General features: G+C 37.9%; 1 protein-coding gene across 1 annotated transcript in view; it reads left to right on the top strand.

Moving 5' to 3' along the window:
• LOC103069153 (alpha-2-macroglobulin-like) overlaps nt 1-9,227 on the top strand; it is a 41,247-nt gene extending 32,020 nt beyond the window's left edge. The window contains exons 23-35 of the mRNA XM_007469501.1: nt 679-762; nt 1,278-1,454; nt 1,742-1,829; nt 3,661-3,817; nt 4,198-4,272; nt 4,554-4,731; nt 5,170-5,393; nt 6,272-6,490; nt 6,662-6,792; nt 7,162-7,252; nt 7,810-7,878; nt 8,277-8,379; nt 9,175-9,227. Of these exons, the coding sequence (XP_007469563.1) occupies nt 679-762; nt 1,278-1,454; nt 1,742-1,829; nt 3,661-3,817; nt 4,198-4,272; nt 4,554-4,731; nt 5,170-5,393; nt 6,272-6,490; nt 6,662-6,792; nt 7,162-7,252; nt 7,810-7,878; nt 8,277-8,379; nt 9,175-9,227 (1,649 nt within the window). The remainder of the gene's footprint in view (nt 1-678; nt 763-1,277; nt 1,455-1,741; nt 1,830-3,660; nt 3,818-4,197; nt 4,273-4,553; nt 4,732-5,169; nt 5,394-6,271; nt 6,491-6,661; nt 6,793-7,161; nt 7,253-7,809; nt 7,879-8,276; nt 8,380-9,174) is intronic.
• Nucleotides 9,228-23,194: the final 13,967 nt, after the last annotated feature.

Raw genomic sequence — 23,194 nt, forward strand, 5'->3', positions numbered from 1 at the left:
CCTTCTTCCTGCAAGTCTCTTCCCCTAGATATCTATAAATTTTACTCCCTGACTTACTTAGTGTCAGCCACCTATGATTTTTTAATCAATGAGCTTTATCATTGGGAACATTCTCCCCACATCCTGCACTTCCTGATTTGCCTTTGCCTCACTAGCTCACCCATATAAGCACTTATTCTGCTTTATTTTTTTCTGTAGAACTTACCGGTATCTATCACACTAAATATTTATTTGTTATTTTATTACTCCCATCAAAATGAAAACTCTAGGATGTCGGGAAATTTCTTTTGAAAATTGCAATATCATTGCACTTAAAACGGAATCTGGTACATAGCATGCACTTAATACATATTTATGGGGTGAATATGATTTTTTTACAACCACCAGCTGTAGTAGAAATTAACATAAACAATGAAGAGAAAGAAATAAATATAGCATAAGGTATACGCTTATAAGGAAATCTATAGAAATTTAACACAAATATATATGATTAATATGAACTTTACTGTGAGATGAATTGTGGCTTTAGGAGAAACTTGGATTGCATCAAAGAGATTATATAATGACCAAGAGAAATGAGATGTTGGATCTTGATCATATAGATGAAAAAAATTCAAATAAATCTAGAACGTTCTCTCATTTTTCTCTCCCTTATATATATTTGTCTTGTTTCATTAGAAACTGGAGAACCTGAAAAGTTGTCACTAAAACTTCCTTCAAATGTGGTTGAAGGCTCTGCCAGGGCAACACATTCAGTTTTGGGTGAGTCTCCCAGCCTGAAAGAAGCAGCTGTCCATCCCCGTAATTCTAGTGCATGGGGCCTCACCATCCCTTACTAATGAAGTCCCTGAGTCTAGGCGTTGGATTGAGAGAAAGAGCACGAAGCTAAGGACTGCACTGTTGAATAGATGTTGTGCTACGTCTTATACATTGATACACTCTAAAAAGTAAAAAGGGCCATCTCTTTGTGCCCTCATCTTCAAGAGACTAATTTAATTTAAAATTAATTGTTTTTTACCAGATTTGTGGCTCATAGAAAGATGTATCCAACCGTTCAGATTTTTTCCTATTTTTTCCATCCTTGAACTATCTACTTTATTGTTCCCCCATTTCTCTTTCCTTTCTATTTCTTGTTTTCCTTCACTTCTTATGCTTTCTTTTCCTCCCCTTTATATATGATTTGACTTCTCACTTAGTTAGTAATCTATCTTCTTATCCCAACGTAAATCAGCTCTGAGTTCCTCTGATTTTTTTTTTTTATATCTTTCATTCCCCAGGTGATATACTAGGCTCTGCAATGCAAAATCTTCAGAATCTTCTCCAGATGCCCTATGGTTGTGGAGAGCAGAATATGGTCCTTTTTGCCCCTAACATCTATGTTCTGAACTATCTGGATGAGACAGGACTGCTGACAGAGAAGATCAAGTCCAAAGCCATCAGCCACCTCATCAGTGGTGAGAGATTACCCCAAAAGGAAAAACATTAACTGATTCCCTAAATATCTCCTCCAGTGAACTCAAGTCAACATCCCTTTGATTAAGATTTAATAATTATTGTTGCTGTGATATCCAACAAGTTGTCCCACTATACAACCAGGAAATTCGATGGCATCATCAAGTCTTGGAGACTTTGTAGTAACATAGTAGTTTCCCTGTGACACCTCAACAAGTTTTGAGGAAAACCCTGATTCATTCTCCAATGTCTCTGCTATTTCATAAATCTATGCAAACTTCCTCTTCAGGTTACCAAAGACAGTTGAATTATAAGCACAGCGATGGTTCTTACAGCACCTTTGGGGATCGTCATAGTAGAAGTCAGGGAAACACTTGGTAAGATAATTATTTCCATATGCTCTCTGTAGATCCACAGTATTTCAGAATTCTGGAAATAGCTATTCTCTGATACCTGGAGTTCATGCATAGAAATTTGTTATCCTTTTTTTTTCTTAATTGGAGTATAATTGCTTTACAATGGTGTGTTAGTTTCTGCTTTATAACAAAGTGAATCAACTATACATGTATGAGATATCCCCATATCTCCTCCCTCTTGAGTCTCCCTCCCATCCTCCCTATCCCACCCCTCTAGGTGGTCACAAAGCACTGAGCTGATCTCCCTGTGCTATGCGGCTGCTTCCCACTAGCTATCTATTTTACATTTGGTAGTGTATATATGTCCATGCCACTCTCTCACTTCATCCCAGCTTACCCTTCCCACTCCCTGTGTCCCCAGGTCCATTCTCTACATCTGTGTCTTTATTCCTGTCCTGCCCCTAGGTTCTTCAGAGCCTTTTTTTTTTTTTAGATTCCATATATATGTGTTAGCATACATTATTTGTTTTTCTCTTTCTGACTTACTTCACTCTGTATGACAGACTCTAGGTCCATCCACCTCACTACAAATAACTCAATTTCATTTCTTTTTATGGCTGAGTAATATTCCATTGTATATATGTGCCACATCCTCTTTATGCATTTATCTGTCGATGGGCACTTAGATTGCTTCCATGTCCTGGCTATTGTAAATAAAGCTGCAGTGAACAATGTGGTACATGATTCTCTTTGAATTATGGTTTTCTGAGGGTATATGCCCAGTAGTGGGATAGCTGCATTGTATGGTAGTTCTATTTTTAGCTTTTTAAGGAACCTCCATACTGTCCTCCATAGTGGCTGGATCAATTTACATTCCTCCCAACAGTGCAAGGGGGTTCCCTTTTCTCTAAACCCTCCCCAGCATTTATTGTTTGTAGTTTTTTTTTTTTTTTTTTTTTGGCGGTATGCAGGCCTCTCACTGTTGTGGCCTCTCCCGTTGCGGAGCACAGGCTCTGGACGCGCAGGCTCAGTGGCCACGGCTCACGGGCCTAGCCACTTCACGGTATGTGGGATCTCCCCGGACCGGGGCGCGAACCCATGTCCGCTGCATCGGCAGGCAGACTCTCAACCACTGCGCCACCAAGGAAGCCCTGTTTGTAGATTTTTTGGTGATGGCCATTCTGACCGGTGTGAGGTGATAACTCATTGTAGTTTTGATTTGCATTTCTCTAATGATCAGTAAGTAATGTTGAGCATTCTTTCATGTGTTTGTTGTCAATCAGTTTATCTTCTTTGGGGAAATGTCTATTTAGGTCTTCTGCCCATTTTGTTATCCTTTAAAAACTCCTGTATGTGTCATCACTAGTGGAGGATCTCACCATTGCATCTATGAAAGCTCACTGTTCTGACAGTATAGTAAATAGCAGTAAAGTAAGGATCCCCCAAAACGGAAATAGAAGGCAGAAGAAGTCATAATGTGAAATGATAGAGGAGGAAGCTTCTGCATTAAGGGAGGAGAGGAGGGGAAGGACAGAAAGAGACTGTGATGTAGTAAAATCATTCAGAAAATGGCAATTTTGGTGGTGGGAAGGCACCACATTTTACACATTTCACAAACATTTTATGAGAAAAAAAAAGTGAAAAGTATCGACTCTGGAGAAACCCATCAAGTTGAGAGATTTTAAAACAGATTCAGAAGTTTGCTGGACAAATAAGAGTATATTCAGTATTCAAGTATCGTTTTGCCACCAATTTTCTCCACGGAACTGTGAAGCTACCTGGAGGCAACTGCACACAGTGAGCTTTAAAAGTGAGATGGTCCTCAGGTCTCCATCTCTTCCTTGCTGGACAGGCTAACTGCATTTGTATTCAAGTCCTTCGCTCAAGCCCAGTCATACATCTTTGTGGAGGACTCGCACATCATGAACTCCCTTACCTGGCTCTCACAGAAGCAAAAGGAAAATGGTTGTTTCCAGCGTTCTGGATCATTGTTAAACAATGCTATTAAGGTGATGCCTTTAAATTTGTTCTGGGCCCTGAGGACAGTGACATGTAGGAGCTACAATGCTCCTATTGATTCCTCAAGTCCTGGTGACATAGCTCTGAGAAGGAAAGTAGACTCTAAATCTTCTGAAACCTAGCAATAAATTAGTTGTTTGTATTGAAAGAAAATAGCATGCCCCCAAATCTCCAATACATTAATAAAAGTGAGGGAAAGTGATTTGGGACAGATTTAAGAATTTTAGGGTGAAGGAGGAAGGGGAAAAATCAATAATACTGCCCAAGGAGATGCTTTCTAGTGAAGATGGCCAAGGGGAAAATTAGAGTTAGCTGATTCTGGCTGATGAATACTGGAGTGTTTGAGTGTCTCTGCCTCTGATCCTTACAGGGTGGGGTAGACGATGAGGTGACGCTCTCTGCCTACATCACCATTGCTCTGCTGGAGATGCCACTGCCTGTCACTGTACGTACTACCACACTCCCTGGACCTCCCTCACAAATGTAAGGAATAAAACTCATGGAACTAGGAATCTCTGAGGAAAATGAGTTGTGATTTTCATGTTATTTAATATTAGTATATTTCACTAGAGCATAAAGGATGACAGATCCTTTGGGAAGCTGCAAAGAAAATTACCCTCTGGTCAGACTGTGATGTTGCACAGGCACATCGGGGCATTGTATCTAGGGTTACCCTGGAGACAGTTCATTAGCCCGGTTCTATCTTAAGGTCCATCTTCTTTATAGCACCCAGTTGTCCGCAGTGCCCTATTCTGCCTGGAAAGGGCCTGGGAGTCTACTTCAGAGGCCCAAGGAAGTCTTGTCTATACCAAGGCATTATTGGCCTATGCCTTTGCTCTAGCAGGAAACCAGGCCAAACGAAGTGAGCTGCTTGAATCACTAGACAAAGAGGCTGTAAAAGAAGGTAAGAGCTGCTACTGCAAAAGTGACTTCCAAAAATCACCAGTGATCAAAGGGAGAGGACCTATTAAATTCACACATATCATGCTTATATTATATTCTATCCATTATATTATTATAAGAAGATGATGATGATGATTTATTGACCTAACACTTAAGTTCTCTGGGTGACATGGATCATTTTATCAATTCACACGTTATAGACTTTAAACAGCCCAGCTTCTAATATCAGACAAGTATGTAACAGACACAAAGACACAATGTGATTTGCTAGAACCTCAATTTACTTTCATGGCAAAGATTAGCTTGATTGGTGGTTATTTAATACTGTCACTTCATGTATGTCCATTCACTAGGTGAGCTCTAATTATAATGATCATTCATGAATTAGGTTTTGAAAATGTTCTCTAAGCTTAAGATTGTATCCTTTTTTATCTCAAAGAGGACTCAATCCACTGGCAACGTCCTGGGAAACCTCAAGAAGTTAATGCACTCTATTATCAACCCCGGGCTCCTTCTGTTGAAGTGGAGATGACAGCTTACACTCTCCTTGCCTATCTTACTGCGCAGCCTGCCCCATCTTCAGAAGACCTGTCTGTGGCTACACGGATTGTGAAATGGATCACCAAGCAACAAAACCCCAGGGGGGGCTTCTCCTCCACTCAGGTCTGTGAAGAGACTCTAGGAAGAAAAATAAATATACTAATACCCATGTAGACACAACCACATTCTAGGAGTTGAATAATTGAATAATGTTTCTAATTTATCCTTTGTCTATTCCTCCATCACCAGAAAGGTTCCAGCCTCATTATTTTATATGGATTATTTCTCTGTCCTCTGCACAATCTCTCATGTTTTCTCTCCTTAGTGGATCTTCATCCATAAAGTCCATCAACCTTTCTAAAGCAATGTTTTCATAAGATTATTTCCCTTGGGGACTTCCCTGGTGGTCCAGTGGTTAAGACTCCATGCTTCCACTGCAGGGGGTGCAGCTTCGGTCCCTGGTCAAGGAACTAAGATCCCTCATGCTGCGTGGCATGGCCAAAAGGCTGATCCCTTCTCTTTTTCTGGAATTGGCTCACTCTTGTCCATGTCTTTACTACAACAACATTTCCCTCCCTGGTACTGCCTGATGCCTCTCTTCTGTCTTTATAAACCTTTCTCATTATTCAGAGATAATCTTATTTCTCACCTTCTTCACAGCATTTTCTTATTATGCTATAGCTCCAATTTATTCTCCATTCTCTGAATTTTTCCAACAAATGTTGTTATATAAATTTATAATTATTGAAATATCCTCTACGTCAAATATTTGAGTCTTATTCCCATATGTACACTGTAAACTACTTGAACAAGGAAACTTCATTTCCCCCAAAGTTCCTAGAATAGTTCATGATTAATAACCAGGTCTGAATTGACTTGAAATTCAGTTAATGAACTGTGTTTATGACTAAATAACTCTGAGAACAGTGTTGATATCGTTTACATCTGGTATGATTTTGTTACCTTCCTCTCCTGTGCTTTCTGAACCCATCTTTTTTCAGGATACAGTGGTAGCTCTCCAAGCGCTCTCCAAGTATGGAGCAGCAACTTTCACTAAAAGGGAGAAAGCAGCTACAGTCACCATCAAGTCTTCAGAGACCTTCTCTGAAGAATTCCAAGTAGATGAAGGCAATCGCCTATTGCTGCAGGAGGTCGCTTTGCCAGAGGTTCCAGGGGAGTACAGCATGGCAGTGTCAGGGTCGGGATGTGTGTACCTCCAGGTGAGACTGCCAGGGTTCAGGGGATGCCACAAATGGGAGAACAAGTCTCAAGAATTCGATTTGAACTTCAAAATAGAAAAAGAAACATGTCCTAAGGGGAGGTATAAATCACGTAGAAGAGATAGACTATTTGAGTGTAAAAATAAAGGATTTTTTTTCAATTTGTTTTAGACATCCCTGAGATATAATATCCTGCCCAAGAAAGAAGGAAAATCTCCCTTTACTCTGAAAGTTGATACTCTCCCCAAGAATTGTGATGGAGTCAATGCTCACAGCAAAGTCCAGATTCTCATCAACATTAGGTAAATCCTAAACCACTATGAGACATTTTGTAGAATATGGTGAAATAGATTTTCTTGTGCAGGGGATCTTCACTGTCCAAGGTCATACATAATAAACAAGAAATTCTTGCAATGGTTATTTAAAAGAAAATTTTCTTCACTCTTACTGAAAAGCCTTAACATTGAGAACATGATGTTTCCACACCTGCCGAGTATGCATTCATAATGAGTTTTCCAAACAACTAGAGCAGAAGAAAATAGAGTAGATGGCAAAGCTGAGTGGTAGCCAGGGATAAGGAACGGTAGAAATAAAAGAGGAGAGACTTCTGTCTTGAATGAATTCCAAAGATTTTTGTTTGACTGCCTTGTCCCTATGCCTTGACTTCATAGTTATACTGGGGAACGACCCAGCTCCAACATGGTCATTGTTGATGTGAAGATGGTATCAGGCTTCATACCTGTGAAAGCATCAGTGAAAAAGGTAAACCCTGTTTCTTACAGATAGCAAAGTCATGGCAAATGCTGTCAATTTTATTTTGTTGATTCAGTTCTCCAAGAGGTTTATTCCCTCAAACTTGTTTCTCTAGTGTGTGTTTCCATCATTTTAAAAGTGGGCATCCTAGCTATGTGGTCTCAACTATAAGATATATATCATAAACATGGTTAATAATGTTCCAGCAGGCCCTGAGACTTCTAGGAATGTGTAGTGCATTGAATTATCTTCCAACTATGTACAAAAAGAAAAAGGGAGACTATATCATATATAAGCATATACATATATTCTCTTTCTTTTATATAGTTGGAAGATAATTCCCTCTCTAAATAGATGATAGATAGACAGACAGATAGATAGATAGATAAGGAGGGTTTAATAAATACTACTTTTATTATTTTTATTATTATTACTATTATTCTTGAAGAAATCAAAATTAGTGTTTGGATGTCTTTGAGAAACCATTTAGAACATAAATACCTGAAAACTGCCTCAGCCTGAAAGTTCCTCATCCCATATCTTTGGCCTTTCCTCTTGGTCAACAGCTACAAGAAAGGCCTCAGATTCAAAGGACTGAAGTGAGCACCAACCACGTCCTGATTTACTTTGAAGAGGTAAGATTCTCTGTGATTCTGCTAGATCTGGGAGAACCACTACAGATTCTAACAAACCAACCCAGGTTCCAAAGAGTGTATTTCACCTACACAACTTATCATATTATAAAACTCCCTGGTATAGCATTTATGAATCGTGGGGAAAGAAAATAGCTACAGAGGGAAACGAAGCTGGGCCAGGTCAACAAAGCTCAATTTACTACATTTGACTGTCCATAGAATCGTCTTTTTGCCCTTCTTTTATCTGTCATTGAGTGTATTATGCAAGTCTTAAAACCTCTCGTTCTTTCCACAGGTTTTGGTGCAGAGGACAGCATAAGTACAGGGTTTGATACTATCTTAAGAAAAGAGTAACTGAGTTAATCTTTGATTTCAATTCAGTTTTCCTGTCTCTCCAGCTAACCCATCAAAGCTTGAGTTTCTCCTTCTCAGTGGAACAAAACATCCCAATAAAGAATTTAAAACCAGCTACCGTAAAGGCCTATGATTATTATGAGACAGGTGAGTGGGATTCAGACATGCTGAGCCTTGAAAGGAAAAAGATGACTAACTAGGACAGGGTCACCTGAACTGAAAGAACACTCCACAGTCTTTCACTGGAAGAAAGAGTTGAGTTTATGATCACAGGATAAGCATATTCCTATATATTAATCTGTCTTATGCCCACAAACAAGTATTAGAATCATTCTTATAAATTGATCATAAAGCAATAAGGGGATCAATTTTTTCTAAATTCCCCTATGATGTTGTTTTTTCTGGACTGAATTATTCCAGAAAGAAAAGAAGGGTGGCAATAACTAAAAATGTGTGATATGAGACCCAAAATTTGTTCTATTTTTGATTTGGGCCTCAGATAGTTTCACAAATTTTGGGAAACTTTGTATAATATGTCAGGAAATTCTTCCATTTGCTCATGACTTTGAAGTAGAAACTTACCAGCATTTTAGCATGCTGGTAGTGTTCAAACTTTACTCTTTCTTAGAAAAGAAAAGGTTCAGAGAGGAACGTACAACTCCAGTAAGAAAAACATAGTTGTGAAAAAGGGCTATACAGTGTCCTATAGAAAGACAGTTATCCATTTGTGAAATCTGCCCCTCAACTTTATGTCCAAGCCCAATTTTCTCTTGCTCCTCACTAACCAATCCCAAAAGGCTTAGTACAGAAGTAAGTCCTTTTATTGGCTCTGTAACTGTCCTTTATACTTTCTTTCGTAGCTTACACACTTTATTTACAATTAACCATTCATGTGCCTATTACTGAATGTCTTCACTCTGTCTCATCATTTTTGCATTTCAGAGGAATTCACCATTGAAGAGTACAGTGTTCCCTGCAGTGCTGGTAAAGTATAAACAGTAAAATCTAATGCCAACAAAAAGAAAATAAATAAAATATGTGTTGTCTGTGTAAAGCTGCTTCTTGAGCATATCCTTACCATATTATAAAATTCCTTGGTAAATCATTTAGGAATTGAACTATCTCAAATGTATTATAGAATTTCACAGTAGAAAAAAATGCAAGTAAAATATAATTACTGGTATCTGGGTTGACTTGTTTGAAGATGAATCCAGGAATTTGCCACATATAAAAGGGAAATCTTCTAATATTTAGTTTATGTTTCTATACTCAGTGGTGATATATTTATTACCCACGGCCTTTCTGGGATGTTTCTAAACTTATACTAGTTAAAGTCAGGAAACTGTTCACTACAAATTATCCATATAACACAGCACAAGAGATGTGATCTACAAGACCTTCCTTTAGGCTGATTGACAGTGTTCATCTTTGACAATACAACAGTTGCTGTGAGACCTTCCACTTTCCACTTTAAAACATGAAAAAACTGAGAACAACCTTATCGTTAAAAATAATTAAACTTATTAAGTTCAAATATTTATAATTAAAAAATGAAAAATTATTCCTTTATTAGATCACAGAATTTCCCTAATAGTTCTAACTTTTCTTCTACTGTTTAGAATCTGAACATGGAAATGCTTGAAGATGGAAACTTACAAACTTCATCAGATGAACTTTTCCAGAAATGAAGAACAAAGACTTATCAGGAGAGAAGATAGTGGGAGAAAGAAAGGACGGGAATTGGAAGTACATGAAATATGTGTGTCGAATAAATTTATGACATTTACAACTTTTCTTTTGTTCCTTATCAATGTTATATTTCCCTTCTGAAATACATATCCATTCTCCACAGTGTTTTTTCTTGGTTGTAGGTTCTTCCCTTTCATCACTTTAAGTATATCATGCCACTCCCTTCTGGCTTGTAGAGTTTCTGCTGAGAAATCAGCTGTTAACCTTATGGGAGTTCCCTTGTACGTTATTGGTCGTTTTTCCCTTGCTGCTTTCAGTAATTTTTCTTTGTCTTTAATTTTTGTCAGTTTAATTACTGTGTGTCTCAGCGTATTTCTCCTTGGGTCTATCCTGTATGGGACTCTCTGTGCTTCCTGGACTTGGGTGGCTATTTCCTTTCCCATGTTAGGGAAGTTTTTGACTATAACCTCTTCAAATATTTTCTTGGGTCCTTTATCTGTCTCTTCTCCTTCTGGGACCCCTATAATGCAAATGTTGTTGCATTTAATGTTGTCCCAGAGGTCTCTTAGGCTGTCTTCAGTTCTTTTCTTCCTTTTTTCTTTATTCTGCTACATGGCAATGAATTCCACCATTCTGTCTTCCAGGTCACTTATCCGTTCTTCTGCCTCAGTTATTCTGCTATTGATTCCTTCTAGTGTAGTTTTCATTTCAGTTACTGTATTGTTCATCTCTGTTTGTTTGTTCCTTAATTCTTCTAGGTCTTTGTTAAACATTTCTTGCATCTTCTCGATCTTTGCCTCCATTCTTTTTCTGAGGTCCTGGATCATCTTCACTGTCATTATTATGAATTCTTTTTCTGGAAGGTTGCCTATCTCCACTTCATTTAGTTGTTTTTCTGGGGTTTTATCTTGTTCCTTCATCTGGTACATAGCCCTCTGCCTTTTCATCTTGTCTATCTTTCTGTGAATGTGGTTTTTGTTCCACAGTCTGCAGGATTGTAGTTCTTCTTGCTTCTGCTGTCTGCCCTCTGGTGTATGTGGCTATCTAAGAGGCTTGTGCAAGTTTCCTGATGGGAGGGACTGGTGGTGGATAGAGCTGGCTGTTGCTCTGGTGGGCAGAGCTCAGAAAAACTTTAATCCGCTTGACTGCTGATGGGTGGGGCTTGGTTCCCTCCCTGTTGGTTGTTTGGCCTGAGGCAACCCAACACTGGAGCCTACCTGGGCTCTTTGGTGGGGCTAATGGCAGACTCTGGGAGGGCCAAAGGAGTACTTCCCAGAACTTCTGCTGCCAGTGTCCTTATCCCCATGGTGAGCCACAGCCACCACCCACCTCTGCAGGAGACCCTCCAACACTAGCAGGTAGGTCTGGTTCAGTCTCCCCTGGGGTCACTGCTCCTTCCCCTGGGTCCCAATACGCACACTACTTTGTGTGTGCCCTCCACGAGTGGAGTCTCTGTTTCCCCCAGTCCTGTCAAAATCCTGCAATCAAATCCCACTAGCCTTCAAAGTCTGATTCTCTGGGAATTCCTCTTCCCATTGTCGGACCCCCGGGGGGGGGGGGACCCAAACCCCACTAGCCTTCAAAGTCTGATTCTCTAGGAATTCCTCCTCCCGTTGCTGGACCCCCAGGTTCGGAATCCTGATGTGGGGCTCAGATCCTTCACTCCAGTGGGTGGACTTCTATAGTATAAGTGTTCTCCAGTCTGTGAGTCACCTACCCACCAGTTATGGGATTTGATTTTACTGTGATTGTGCCCCTCCTACCATCTCATTGTGGCTTCTCCTCTGTTTTTGGATGTGGAGATATGGGGTATTTTTTTGGTGAGTTCCAGTATCTTCCTGTCGATGAGTGTCCAGCAGCTAGTTGTGATTCTAGTGTTCTCACAAGAGGGACTGAGAGCACGTCCTTCTACTCCACCATCTTGGTTCCTAATTGCCCACAGTGTTTTTTAAAACACTGAAAAATCATGCAAAGAGTATAAGCAAAGAAACTATAGATAAATCAAAATGAAATTTCAAAAAATGTTCAAGTAACCCACAGGAAGGTGGGGAAAAGAAAGCAATATTTCCAAATATTGGAAACAACCAAAACGTCCATCAGTAGGTGAAAGGTTAAACTACCTGTGGTACATTCATACTATGGAATACTAGTCAGTAATGAAGAGGGACAAAGTACTGATACAGGCAACAACTTGGATGGATCTCCAAAACATTACACTGAGTGAAAAGAAAGGCAATTTCAAAAGGTCATACTCTGTGATTCCTTTCATATAACATTCTTGAAATGGCAAAATCATAGAAATGGAAAATAAATTAGTGGTCTCCAGGGGTTATGGAGGCTAGAGCAAGTGGGGAGGGATGTGACTTACAAAGGGATAGCATTAGAGAGATCTTTGTGGTGATGAAATCATGCAGGTGTAGAAGCAAAAGTCCTGGTTCAAATTTTTACATTTAATTCCATTTTAAATTATTTTGTTATCTATTGTTTGGTGAGTGAGTATCTAAACTGACATTTTTTCCTCATGTATGTAGCTTTCTAATAGTCCCATTATCATTTATGAACCAATTCAATATTTCCCTGCTAATAAAACGTGACTCCTTTATCACAAATTAAATTAGCATATGTTTTAAGACTTGTTTCTAAGTGATTTATTCTATTTCATTGATTAGCTAGTCTATTCTTTCACATGTACTAAAATATTTGAATTACTGGGGCTTAATAAAATATTTTATAATTACTCTGTCTGCTCCATTCTCATTTCTCTGTTTTCACCTTTTCTTTGCAATACTAAGCTTATTATTTATTCCAGGTAAAATTTTGAAATCTTTTTATGATGTGAATTATCCCCATAGTCACATTGAGCATTGTTTGGAAATTCATTGAATACTAATAGATTTATAATGATTATGAATGTCAACTTTTTTTTACAATATTTAGCCTTCCCTATTCAGACACATTTTATTTTCATTTATTCATTTCACATGAAGTGAATTCTAATTCTGACTTAATTTCTGAATTTGTCCTGAACTACAAAATAAAAATTAGAGATTAATTTCATGGACATAAATAGTAAGATAAGTTGAATGAATAATACAGTGCATACAAGGAGACAAATTAAAAGATAAGGGCAAAAATAAAATTACAAGATAAGGAAAGACTAGAACGATATTTCTTATTTGTTGATAGAAACCACTGAAAGATTTTTTTAAAAAGCATTATTTCAGAGATGCATTATAGATAGTCCATCTTCTAAGCAATGGTGGGAAGAAGAAAGCAAATTAATTCTGATCTTTCTAATTTCTGATACAGTCCATTTGTACAGAGTGGGGCTGTTTTCATGCTTTTGATGGTTTTACACACATATCTCTCGTCTACACTGAGACAATTCCATGCCTTAAAACATTATTCGGAGGGAGAAGCTTCAAGATGGCGGAAGAGTAAGATGCGGAGATCACCTTCCTCCCCACAAATACATCAGAAATACATCTACATGTGGAACAACCCCTACAGAACACCTACTGAATGCTGGCAGAAGACCTCAGACCTCCCAAAAGGCAAGAAACACATGAAGAGGAAATAGGCAGTCAACCTGAAAAACAATTCAGAATAATGATAGTAAAGATGATCCAACATCTTGGAAATAGAATGGAGAAAATACAAGAAACGTTTAACAAGGACCTAGAAGAACTAAAGAGCAAACAAACAATGAGAACACAATAAATGAAATTAAAAATTCTCTAGAAGGGATCGAAAGCAGAATAACTGAGGCAGAAGAACGGATAAGTGACCTGGAAGATAAAATAGTGGAAATAACTACTGCAGAGCAGAATAAAGAAAAAAGAATGAAAAGAACTGAGGACAGTCTCAGAGACCTCTGGGAAAACATTAAACACACCAACATTCGAATTATAGGGGTCCTAGAAGAAGAAGAGAAAAAGAAAGGTACTGAGAAAATATTTGAAGACATTATAGTTGAAAACTTCCCTAATATGGGAAAGGAAATAGTTAATCAAGTCCAGGAAGCACAGAGAGTTCCATATAGGAAAAATCCAAGGAGAAAAACGCCAAGACACATATTAATCAAACTATCAAAAATTAAATACAAAGAAAAAATACTAAAAGCAGCAAGGGAAAAACAACAAAAAACATACAAGGGAATCCCCATAAGGTTAACAGCTGATCTTTCAGCAGAAAACCTGCAAGCCAGAAGGGAGTGGCAGGACATATTTAAAATGATGAAAGAGAAAAACCTACAACCAAGATTACGCTACCCAGCAAGGATTCAGATTTGATGGAGAAATTAAAACCTTTACAGACAAGCAAAAACTAAGAGAACTCAGCACCACTAAACCAGCTTTACAACAAATACTAAAGGAACTTCTCTAGGCAGGAAACACAAGAGAAGAAAAAGACCTACAATAACAAACCCCAAACAATTAAGAAAATGGTAATAGGAACATACATATCGATAATTACCTTAAATGTAAATGGATTAAATGCTCCAACCAAAAGACATAGACTAGCTGAATGGATACAAAAACAAGACCCATATATATGCTGTCTACAAGAAACCCACTTCAGACCTAGGGACACATCACCAAAACCAGACAAAGATGTCACAAAGAAAGAAAACAACAGGCTAATATCACTGATGAACATAGATGTAAAAGTCCTCAACAAAATACTAGCAAATAGAATCCAACAGCACATTAAAGGATCCTACGGGCTTCCCTGGTGGCGCAGTGGTTGAGAGTCCGCCTGCTGATGCAGGGGACACGGGTTCGTGCCCCGGTCCGGGAGGATCCCACATGCCGCGGGGCAGCTGGGCCCGTGAGCCATGGCCGCTGAGCCTGCGCGTCTGGAGCCTGTGCTCCGCAACGGGAGAGGCCACAACAGTGAGGGGCCCGCATACCACCAAAAAAAAAAAGGATCCTACACCATGATCAAGTGGGGTTTATCCCAGGAATGCAAGGTTTCTTCAATATACGCAAATCAATCAATGTGATACACCATATTAAAAAACTGAAGGAGAAAAACCATATGATCATCTCAATAGATGCAGAGAAAGCTTTCGACAAAATTCAACACCCATTTATGATAAAAACCCTCCAGAAAGTAGGCATAGAGGGAACTTTCCTCAACATAATAAAGGCCATATATGAAAAGCCCACAGCCAACATCATCCTCAATGGCAAAAAACTGAAAGCATTTCCACTAAGGTCAGGAACAAGACAAGATTTCCCACTCTCACCACTATTATTTAACATAGTTTTGGAAGTTTTAGCCACAGCAATCAGAGAAGAAAAAGAAATAAAAGGAATCCAAATCGGTAAAGTAAAGCTGTCACTGTTTGCAGATGACATGATACTATACAGAGAGAATCTGAAAGATGCTACCGGAAAACTACTAGAGCTAATCAATGAATTTGGTAAAGTAGCAGGATACAAAATTAATGCACAGAAATCTCTTGCATTCCTATACACTAATGTTGAAAAATCTGAAAGAGAAATTAGGGAAACACTCCCATTTACCATTGCAACAAAAGAATAAAATACCTAGGAATAAACCTACCTGAGGCGACAAAAAGACCTGTATGCAGAAAATTATAAGACACTGATGAAAGAAATTAAAGATGATACAAATAGATGGAGAGATATACCATGTTCTTGGACTGGAAGAATCAACATTGTGAAAGTGACTCTACTACCCAAAGCAATCTACAGATTCAATGCAATCCCTATCAAACTACCACTGGCATTTTCCACAGAACTAGAACAAAAAATTTCACAATTTGTATGGAAACACAAAAGACCCCGAATAGCCAAAGCAATCTTGAGAAAGAAAAATGGAGCTGGAGGAATCAGGCTCCCAGACTTCAGACTATACTACAAAGCTATATAAATCAAGACAGTACGGTACTGGCACAAAAACAGCCCAGAGATAAACCCACGCACATATGGTCACCTTATCTTTGACAAAGGAGGCAAAAATGTACAATGGAGAAAAGACAGCCTCTTCAATAAGTGGTGCTGGGAAAACTGGACAGCTACATGTAAAAGAATGAAATTAGAACACTCCCTAACACCATACACAAAAATAAGCTCAAAATGGATTAAAGACCTAAATGTAAGGCCAGACACTCTCAAACTCTTAGAGGAAAACATAGGCAGAACACTCTATGACATAAATCACAGCAAGATCCTTTTTGACCCACCTCCTAGAGAAATGGAAACAAAAACAAAAATAAACAAATGGGACCTAATGAAACTTCAAAGCTTTTGCACAGCAAAGGAAGCCATAAACAAGACCAAAAGACAACACTTAGAATGGGAGAAAATATTTGCAAATGAAGGAACTGACAAAGGATTAATCTCCAAAATTTACAAGTAGCTCATGCAGCTTAATATCAAAAAGCAAACAACCCAATCCAAAAATGGGCAGAAGACCTAAATAGACATTTCTCCAAAGAAGATATACAGATTGCCAACAAACACATGAAAGAATGCTCAACATCATTAATCATTATAGAAACGCAAATCAAAACTACAATGAGATATCATCTCACACCAGTCAGAATGGCCATCATCAAAAAATCTACAAACCATAAATGCTGGAGAGGGTGTGGAGAAAACGGAACCCTCTTGCACTGTTGGTGGGAATGTAAATTGACACAGCTAGTATGGAGAACAGTATGGAGGTTTCCTTAAAAAACTAAAAATAGAACTACCATACGACCCAGCAATCCCACTACTGGGCATATACCCTGAGAAAACCATAATTCATAAAGAGTCATGTACCAAAATGTTCACTGCAGCCCTATTTACAATAGTCAGGACATGGAAGCAACCTAAGTGTTCATCGACAGATGAATGGATAAAAAGATGTGGCACACATATACAATGGAATATTACTCAGCTATAAAAAGAAATGAAATTGAGTTATTTGTAGTGAGGTGGATGGACCTAGAGTCTGTCATACAGAGTGAAGTAAGTCAGAAAGAGAAAAACAAATGCCATATGCTAACATATAGATATGGAATCTAAGAAAAAAAAAAAAAGGTCATAAAGAACGTAGGCGCAAGATGGGAATAAAGACACAGACCTACTAGAGAATGGACTTGAGGATACGGGGAGGGGGACGCGTAAGCTATGACAAAATGAGAGAGTGGCATGGACATATATACACTACATTTGTTTTTAAAGTAAAAAGAGTTATGGAAATCCTGTCTTGATCCACTAGTACAGTCTGAAAGTTGTCTAAGGAATAACAGCTCAGAAACCTGAATCCAAGAGTCTATTCTCTGAGGTATCAAAGTTCAGAGGATGTAGTAGAATCCTTTCCAGAAGCCTTCAGCAAGCATCAGGAAGCAGATACCTGCTTGATAATAAAATTACTTAATTTATCAGAGTAACTAATAACATCACATGAAGGATGGCAAAATTTTCTGTACTCATACTGCACATAGCTATTTTATAGTTTTCATCAATGTTTTCTTAAGAAAACATTTTCTTAAGTATATACTATTATCAGGGAAGACACTGACAAATCTCCAGAGCCTTCAAATAAAAGGTACAATTTCTGAAGTATTTATATTAATAATATTCTACCTATACAAACTTAACCTAGGGAAGGCTGAGTGTATCTTCCAATTTGATCATTTTTCCCATGTATCTCTTACAACACTAATAAGCTAATTAATAAATATAATGAAAAGTATGCTGAATTTAATTATTTTTAATTTAGGATTCAATCTTGGAAGGAAAAAGAGAGTTGCTAAATTGCAACTGCTATCTAGATTAAACAGGGGAAACAATCCTTTATTATCTATTATTTAATCAAAGTGATAAAATATTTTTAACTTAACATAAAAGAAGATAACATGATTGCAAAGCCAACACAAAGCAGAGAGAAATATTCTGGTGCAATATTGAATAAATGTTATCTGGACACATTGCAACAGAAAAAAAATAATAAACTCAACCATTGTTAAGAGCAAAATCTACTTAAATTGAGAGTTAGATACAGCATAAATAAAAGAAAGAGGACTTTTCTCAGATTCACTAAAAACACAATATATTTAAATAATACCTACTATATTCCAGATAAATGACCACAATTTAATTTCTAAAACCAATATACCATTTAACAAAGAGAAACCCAAATTTTAGCTTTGCATTAATATAATATTTTATAGTAAGTTTCACAAGCTTTTTAAAATTCTGTTAGTTGTTTTCTTGCTGCTTTTGTAGTTCTTCTCTGTTCCTTTCTTCTTCTCCTACTCTGTTCCTTTGTGGTTCGGCAACTTTCTTTAGTGTTATGTTTAGATTCCTTTCTCATTATCTTTTGTACATCTGCTATAGGATTTTGCTTGTGGTTAACTTGAGGTTCACATATAACAGCCTATATATGTAACAGTCTATTTCAAGGTGTTAGCAAGTTAAATTTGAACACATTCTTAAAAACTCTACCTTTTTACTTCCCCTTCCCACACTTTATGTCTTTATGCCTTTTTATTTTGAGTTTCCTTTAACTTATTGTTAACTGCCTACTTATTTTGGTTGTTAATTTTACTCTTTTGTCTTTTAACCTTCATACTAGCTTTACAAGAGCTTAACCCACTATCTTTACTATATACTTGCCTTTACCAGTGAGATTTTTACTTACATATGTTTTCTTGTTATTAGTTAGTACCTTTTCTTTCCAGCTTAAGGAAGTCACTTTAACATTTCTTGTAAAGTTGGTTTAGTGGTGATGAACTCCTTTAGCTTTTTCTTCTGTGGAAAACTCTTTATCTCTCCTTCAGTTCTAAATGATGGCCTTGCTGGGTAGAGATTCTTGGCTGGAAGTTTTTTCCTTCACAACTTTGAATCTATCGTGCCACTCCCTTCTGGCCTGCAGAGTTTCTGCTGAAAACTCAGCTGATAATCTTAGAGGTTTCCCTTGTATGTAACAAGTTTTTTTTTTTTTTTTCCTCTTGCTGTTTTTAAGATTCTTTAACTTTTGATATTTTACTTATAACATGCCTTGGTATAGATCTCTTTGATTCCTCTTATAAGGAATTCTCTGTGCTTCCTGAACCTGGGTGTCTGTTTCTTCCAGGTTAGGGACGTTTTCAGCCGTTATTTCTCAAATAAATTTTCTGTCTCTTTCTCTCTCTGTTCTCCTTCTGGGACTCCTATAATATGAATGTTATCCTGCTTGATGTTGTGCCATAGGCCTCTTAAACTATCTCCACTCTTTCTAAATTCTTCTTTCTCTTTGCTGCTCTATTTGGGTGAGTTCTGCTGCTCTGCCTTTCAGGTCACTGATCCGATCTTCTGCTACACTTAGTCTTCCGTTAAACGCCTCAAGCCTATTTTCAGTTCATTTATTATATTCTTCAGCTCTGTGACTTTTGTTTGGCACTTCCTTATATCATCCATCTCTTTGTTGAAACTCTATGTTCATCCATTCTTTCCTAAGTTCAGTGAGCATTTTTTGACTATATGAACTCTTCTTTTCAGATAGATTACTTACCTCCATTTTATTAAGGTCTTTTTCTGAGGTTTTGTTTTGGTCTATCATTTGAAGCATCTTCCTCTGTTTCCTCATTTTGCTTGACTCTCTGTGTTTGAGTCTACATATTAAGTGAAACAGCTAACTCTCCCAGTCTGGAAGGAGTGGCTTTGTGTAGGAGATGAAACTTAGCACTTATCCTTGCCCTAGTTTTTGGTTATCTCTCAAACCTGTGTGATTGTCTAAGTTTTGTTCTTGATAGGTCCCAGTTGTTGAGGGTGTTTCAAGACCTGTCTGTGTTCCAAAAAGAGTGATCTCAGTCAGCACCTAGTTCCAGGCTGATCAAAAGCCAGATCCTTGGGCAGCAGCTTTAAACTGTAAATATATATAGTTCTGTGGGTCTGTAATTGTTGACCCTGCTGACCTCCAGACCAGGAGATCTGGGGATATTTCCCTAGGCAACAGTTGCAAAATTGAGGTTTCATATGAGTATATATGCTCACTTCTGGAAGGTACCAGCAAACCATGGCAAGGCCAGGGGAGGGTGCCGCGATGGTGTCTTCCTGCCTATGTTCCCCACGAGTGCATCTGCAGCCTCTAGATGAGTGGCAATCCTGAAGCATGTCCCTCAGGTTGAAGTTCCAGGACAAGTAAATGCCTTTTTCACAGCCGACTGTGGGTATGCTTCTTTCTGCTGACTGTGCAGTGCCCTGGGTGTGGTAGCCTACCTAGGACTGTCTTTCTAATTGTCACAGACTTGTGCGGCCCGGGGAGGTTAGACCCTCTGGCCACCAGCACCAGGTGATCAAGAGGTGTCCTGTGCAAACTGTGCTTACCCCCCACCCCCGGACCCCTGCCTTAGCAAGGATGCAGGAGAGCATTAAGGGTGGGGCACATCTGCAGCTTTAGTGATGCAGGGGGAGAGTGCTGGGAGCAGGGCTTGCCTGCAGCTTGAGTGAGGCCAGGAGAGAGTGCTGAGGGGAGGGGTGCAGGGGGCTTGTTGGGGACACCTGCAGTTTTAGTCATGCACAAGCACTTCTTTTGAATTACTTTCTCCCAGGGCCTCCTACTCAATCCTCTGTCAAGAAATCCCCCTAGGACTTCCCTGGTGGCGCAGTGGTTAAGAATCCGTCTGCCAATGCAAGGGACACAGGTTCGATCACTGGGCCGGGAAGATCCCACATGCCGTGAAGCAACTAAGCCCATGCGCCGCAACTACTGACCCCACGTGCCACAACTACTGAAGTCTGCATGCCTAGAGCCCGTGCTGCACAACAAGAGAAGCCACCGCAATGAGAAGCCCGTGCACTGCAACAAAGAGTAGCCCCTGCTCACCTCATCTAGAGAAAGCCAGCGTGCAGAAACCAAGATCCAACACAGCCAAAGATAATAAATTAATTAATTAATTAATTAAAAACAAAACAAAGGTTCTTTCCTTAAAAAAAAAAAAAAAAAAGAAATCCCCCTAAAGTTAAAGTTATACCTCACTCAATCCCAGACATGAATCTGTATTATGAGTTACTGGCATAGTGACATGTCCCGTGACCTTCAAAGGTAGCTTTCTTTGACACCTGCTTATAAGAATTTTGAAGGCGTTGAAGAAAGGTGGATTGAAAGTTCCTCATCAGGAGCTTTGCTGTCAAAGTTAAAGAAAGTTCATTCTCACTAGAACATAAATTTTATCCTCTGGAAATGACTCAGAGCCTGTCAGACAGAGTTTAGCCTTGAGAGTTTAGCCTTGAGAGTAATGAGGCAATCGCTGAGAGCATCAACCCTTTCAGGGGACCTGTGCCCAACTAGAACTCTGTTTGGAGGCATTGGGGTGGAGCTTGTTTGCAAATAGCCACATAAAGCCTGGTAAATTCGAAAGGTCTCAGGGACCAGGCTGAGAGCTGGGAGCTGGGCACAATACGATACCTGTGATTTGTCCCTCACTATGGGGAAAGGCAGACTTCTTCACTCGTGTCTCATGCTATTTCTCCTCGTCCTGTTTTCTACCAACACCTCAGATTCTGCAGAACCGTAAGTCTCACCCAAAGTCCCTTCCTCAAGAGTCTGTTTTTTATTTCAGTCTCTCCCTTATATCTTTGCTTTGCCTTTCCTATTAAATGCTATCCTTCCATTCCTTAAGATATCTTAAAATTATAATAGAGTAATACATTTTGTCTTTCATCTATCTTACATTCTTGAAATAATGTTTTTCACTGGGTCAGTAACAGTCATAAACACAATAAGTAGTCATTAGGAAGCAAGATTTGATTAGACACCAAAATCTCAGACTCCACCCTCACAGAATCATTCTTTCAGATGGAAGGTATTGACTATAAAAATACTTAAAATGTAAAGTCAGGAGTAATTTAACTCATACTGTAGATTATATGTGTACAGAAAGTAATGAATGTGTTAAATTAGATCATGAGCATATAATTTGCAAAATCCATACTGTGGAAAACTGACAAACAATTCGATTTATCCAACAAAATGTCCCAGAAGGAGAAGCAGAGAGAGCCTATGGAATTAAAAAGATATAAAAGGCACATCAATCAATCAATCACAATGTATAGACCTAATTTTGATCTTGATTCCAAAGACATTTTTTAAAACATCATGACATTTTAATAAGCAGTTATAAATTTTTACTGGCTGAATAGTTAAATATTTGTGATATTAAAATATTTTGCTAAATGCTTATGTATAATAATGATAATCCATTTTTGCTTAAAAAATAATCCTTTTCTTCTGGAAATACATATTGAAATATCTACAGGTTTTGCTTCAAAATTATAATGGGAAAGGTGAAGTGGTTAGGTGAATGTAGATGGGAATGTGGCTGGGATATAGGTAAGGCAAGAGTGTGCATAGATTGTTGGATATTAGAACTGAGTATTATGAGTCTAGTAGTTTATTATATTAATATAATATTGTGGATATTTTTGGATTCATTTTATTGTTTTGTCTAATTTTATGTATGTTTGAAATTCTCCACATAAAAACTTTAAAATTAAAAGGAAATAACAATAAAAGTTACAAACATTTAGAATTGAACAAAAATTAAAACATTACATGTCAAAATACCTAATTTATTTGTTTAAATACCTGGTACACATAGAAGTACATTTTATAAACCTAAACTAACTATATGTATGGAAAAATCAAGAAAGATTGTTAAATGGATGAAATGAGTTAGAAGAAAAGCTAGAAAAATGAGAAAAAAGGTAAATATAAAGAATGTTGACAGAGAAATTGTGAAGAACAGAAATTAATAAAGTGGAAGTCAACAAAATGATATAATCAAGAAAACAAAGAGTCAGTATTCTAAAGTTTAATAAAACAGATATCTGGTAAATTTGAAAGCCTCGATGAAAATTATAATGCTCTAGAAGAATAAAAAATTATACAAATTATCAAAATTGAGGTTAGATTATTTTGAAAAATTGAATAAACCACTGACCATAAATGAAAGTGAATTAGGAGTAAAAAGTATTCCTTCACTTACAAAAGAGAGTAGCGTAACAATACTTTACAGAAAAATTTCACCAAGCTTTCAAGGAAATGATAATCCTTATCCTAAAAACACTATTTAGAGAGCAGAAAAAGAATACCTATACAAATCATTTTAAGAGTTTAATATCACAAGAATCACACACAAAAAAGAAAAGAAAATTAAATATCAATCTCACTTATGAATACAAATGTAAAATGCAAAATAAAATATTGCCAATTTGTTTCAGCTGTGTATTTAGTTAATTTTACATTAGCTGCTTTAACAGTAAACCCT

The sequence above is a fragment of the Lipotes vexillifer genome, unplaced genomic scaffold (assembly GCF_000442215.2).
Source record: "Lipotes vexillifer unplaced genomic scaffold, Lipotes_vexillifer_v1.1 scaffold395, whole genome shotgun sequence".
Classification (NCBI taxonomy): Eukaryota; Metazoa; Chordata; class Mammalia; order Artiodactyla; family Lipotidae; genus Lipotes; species Lipotes vexillifer.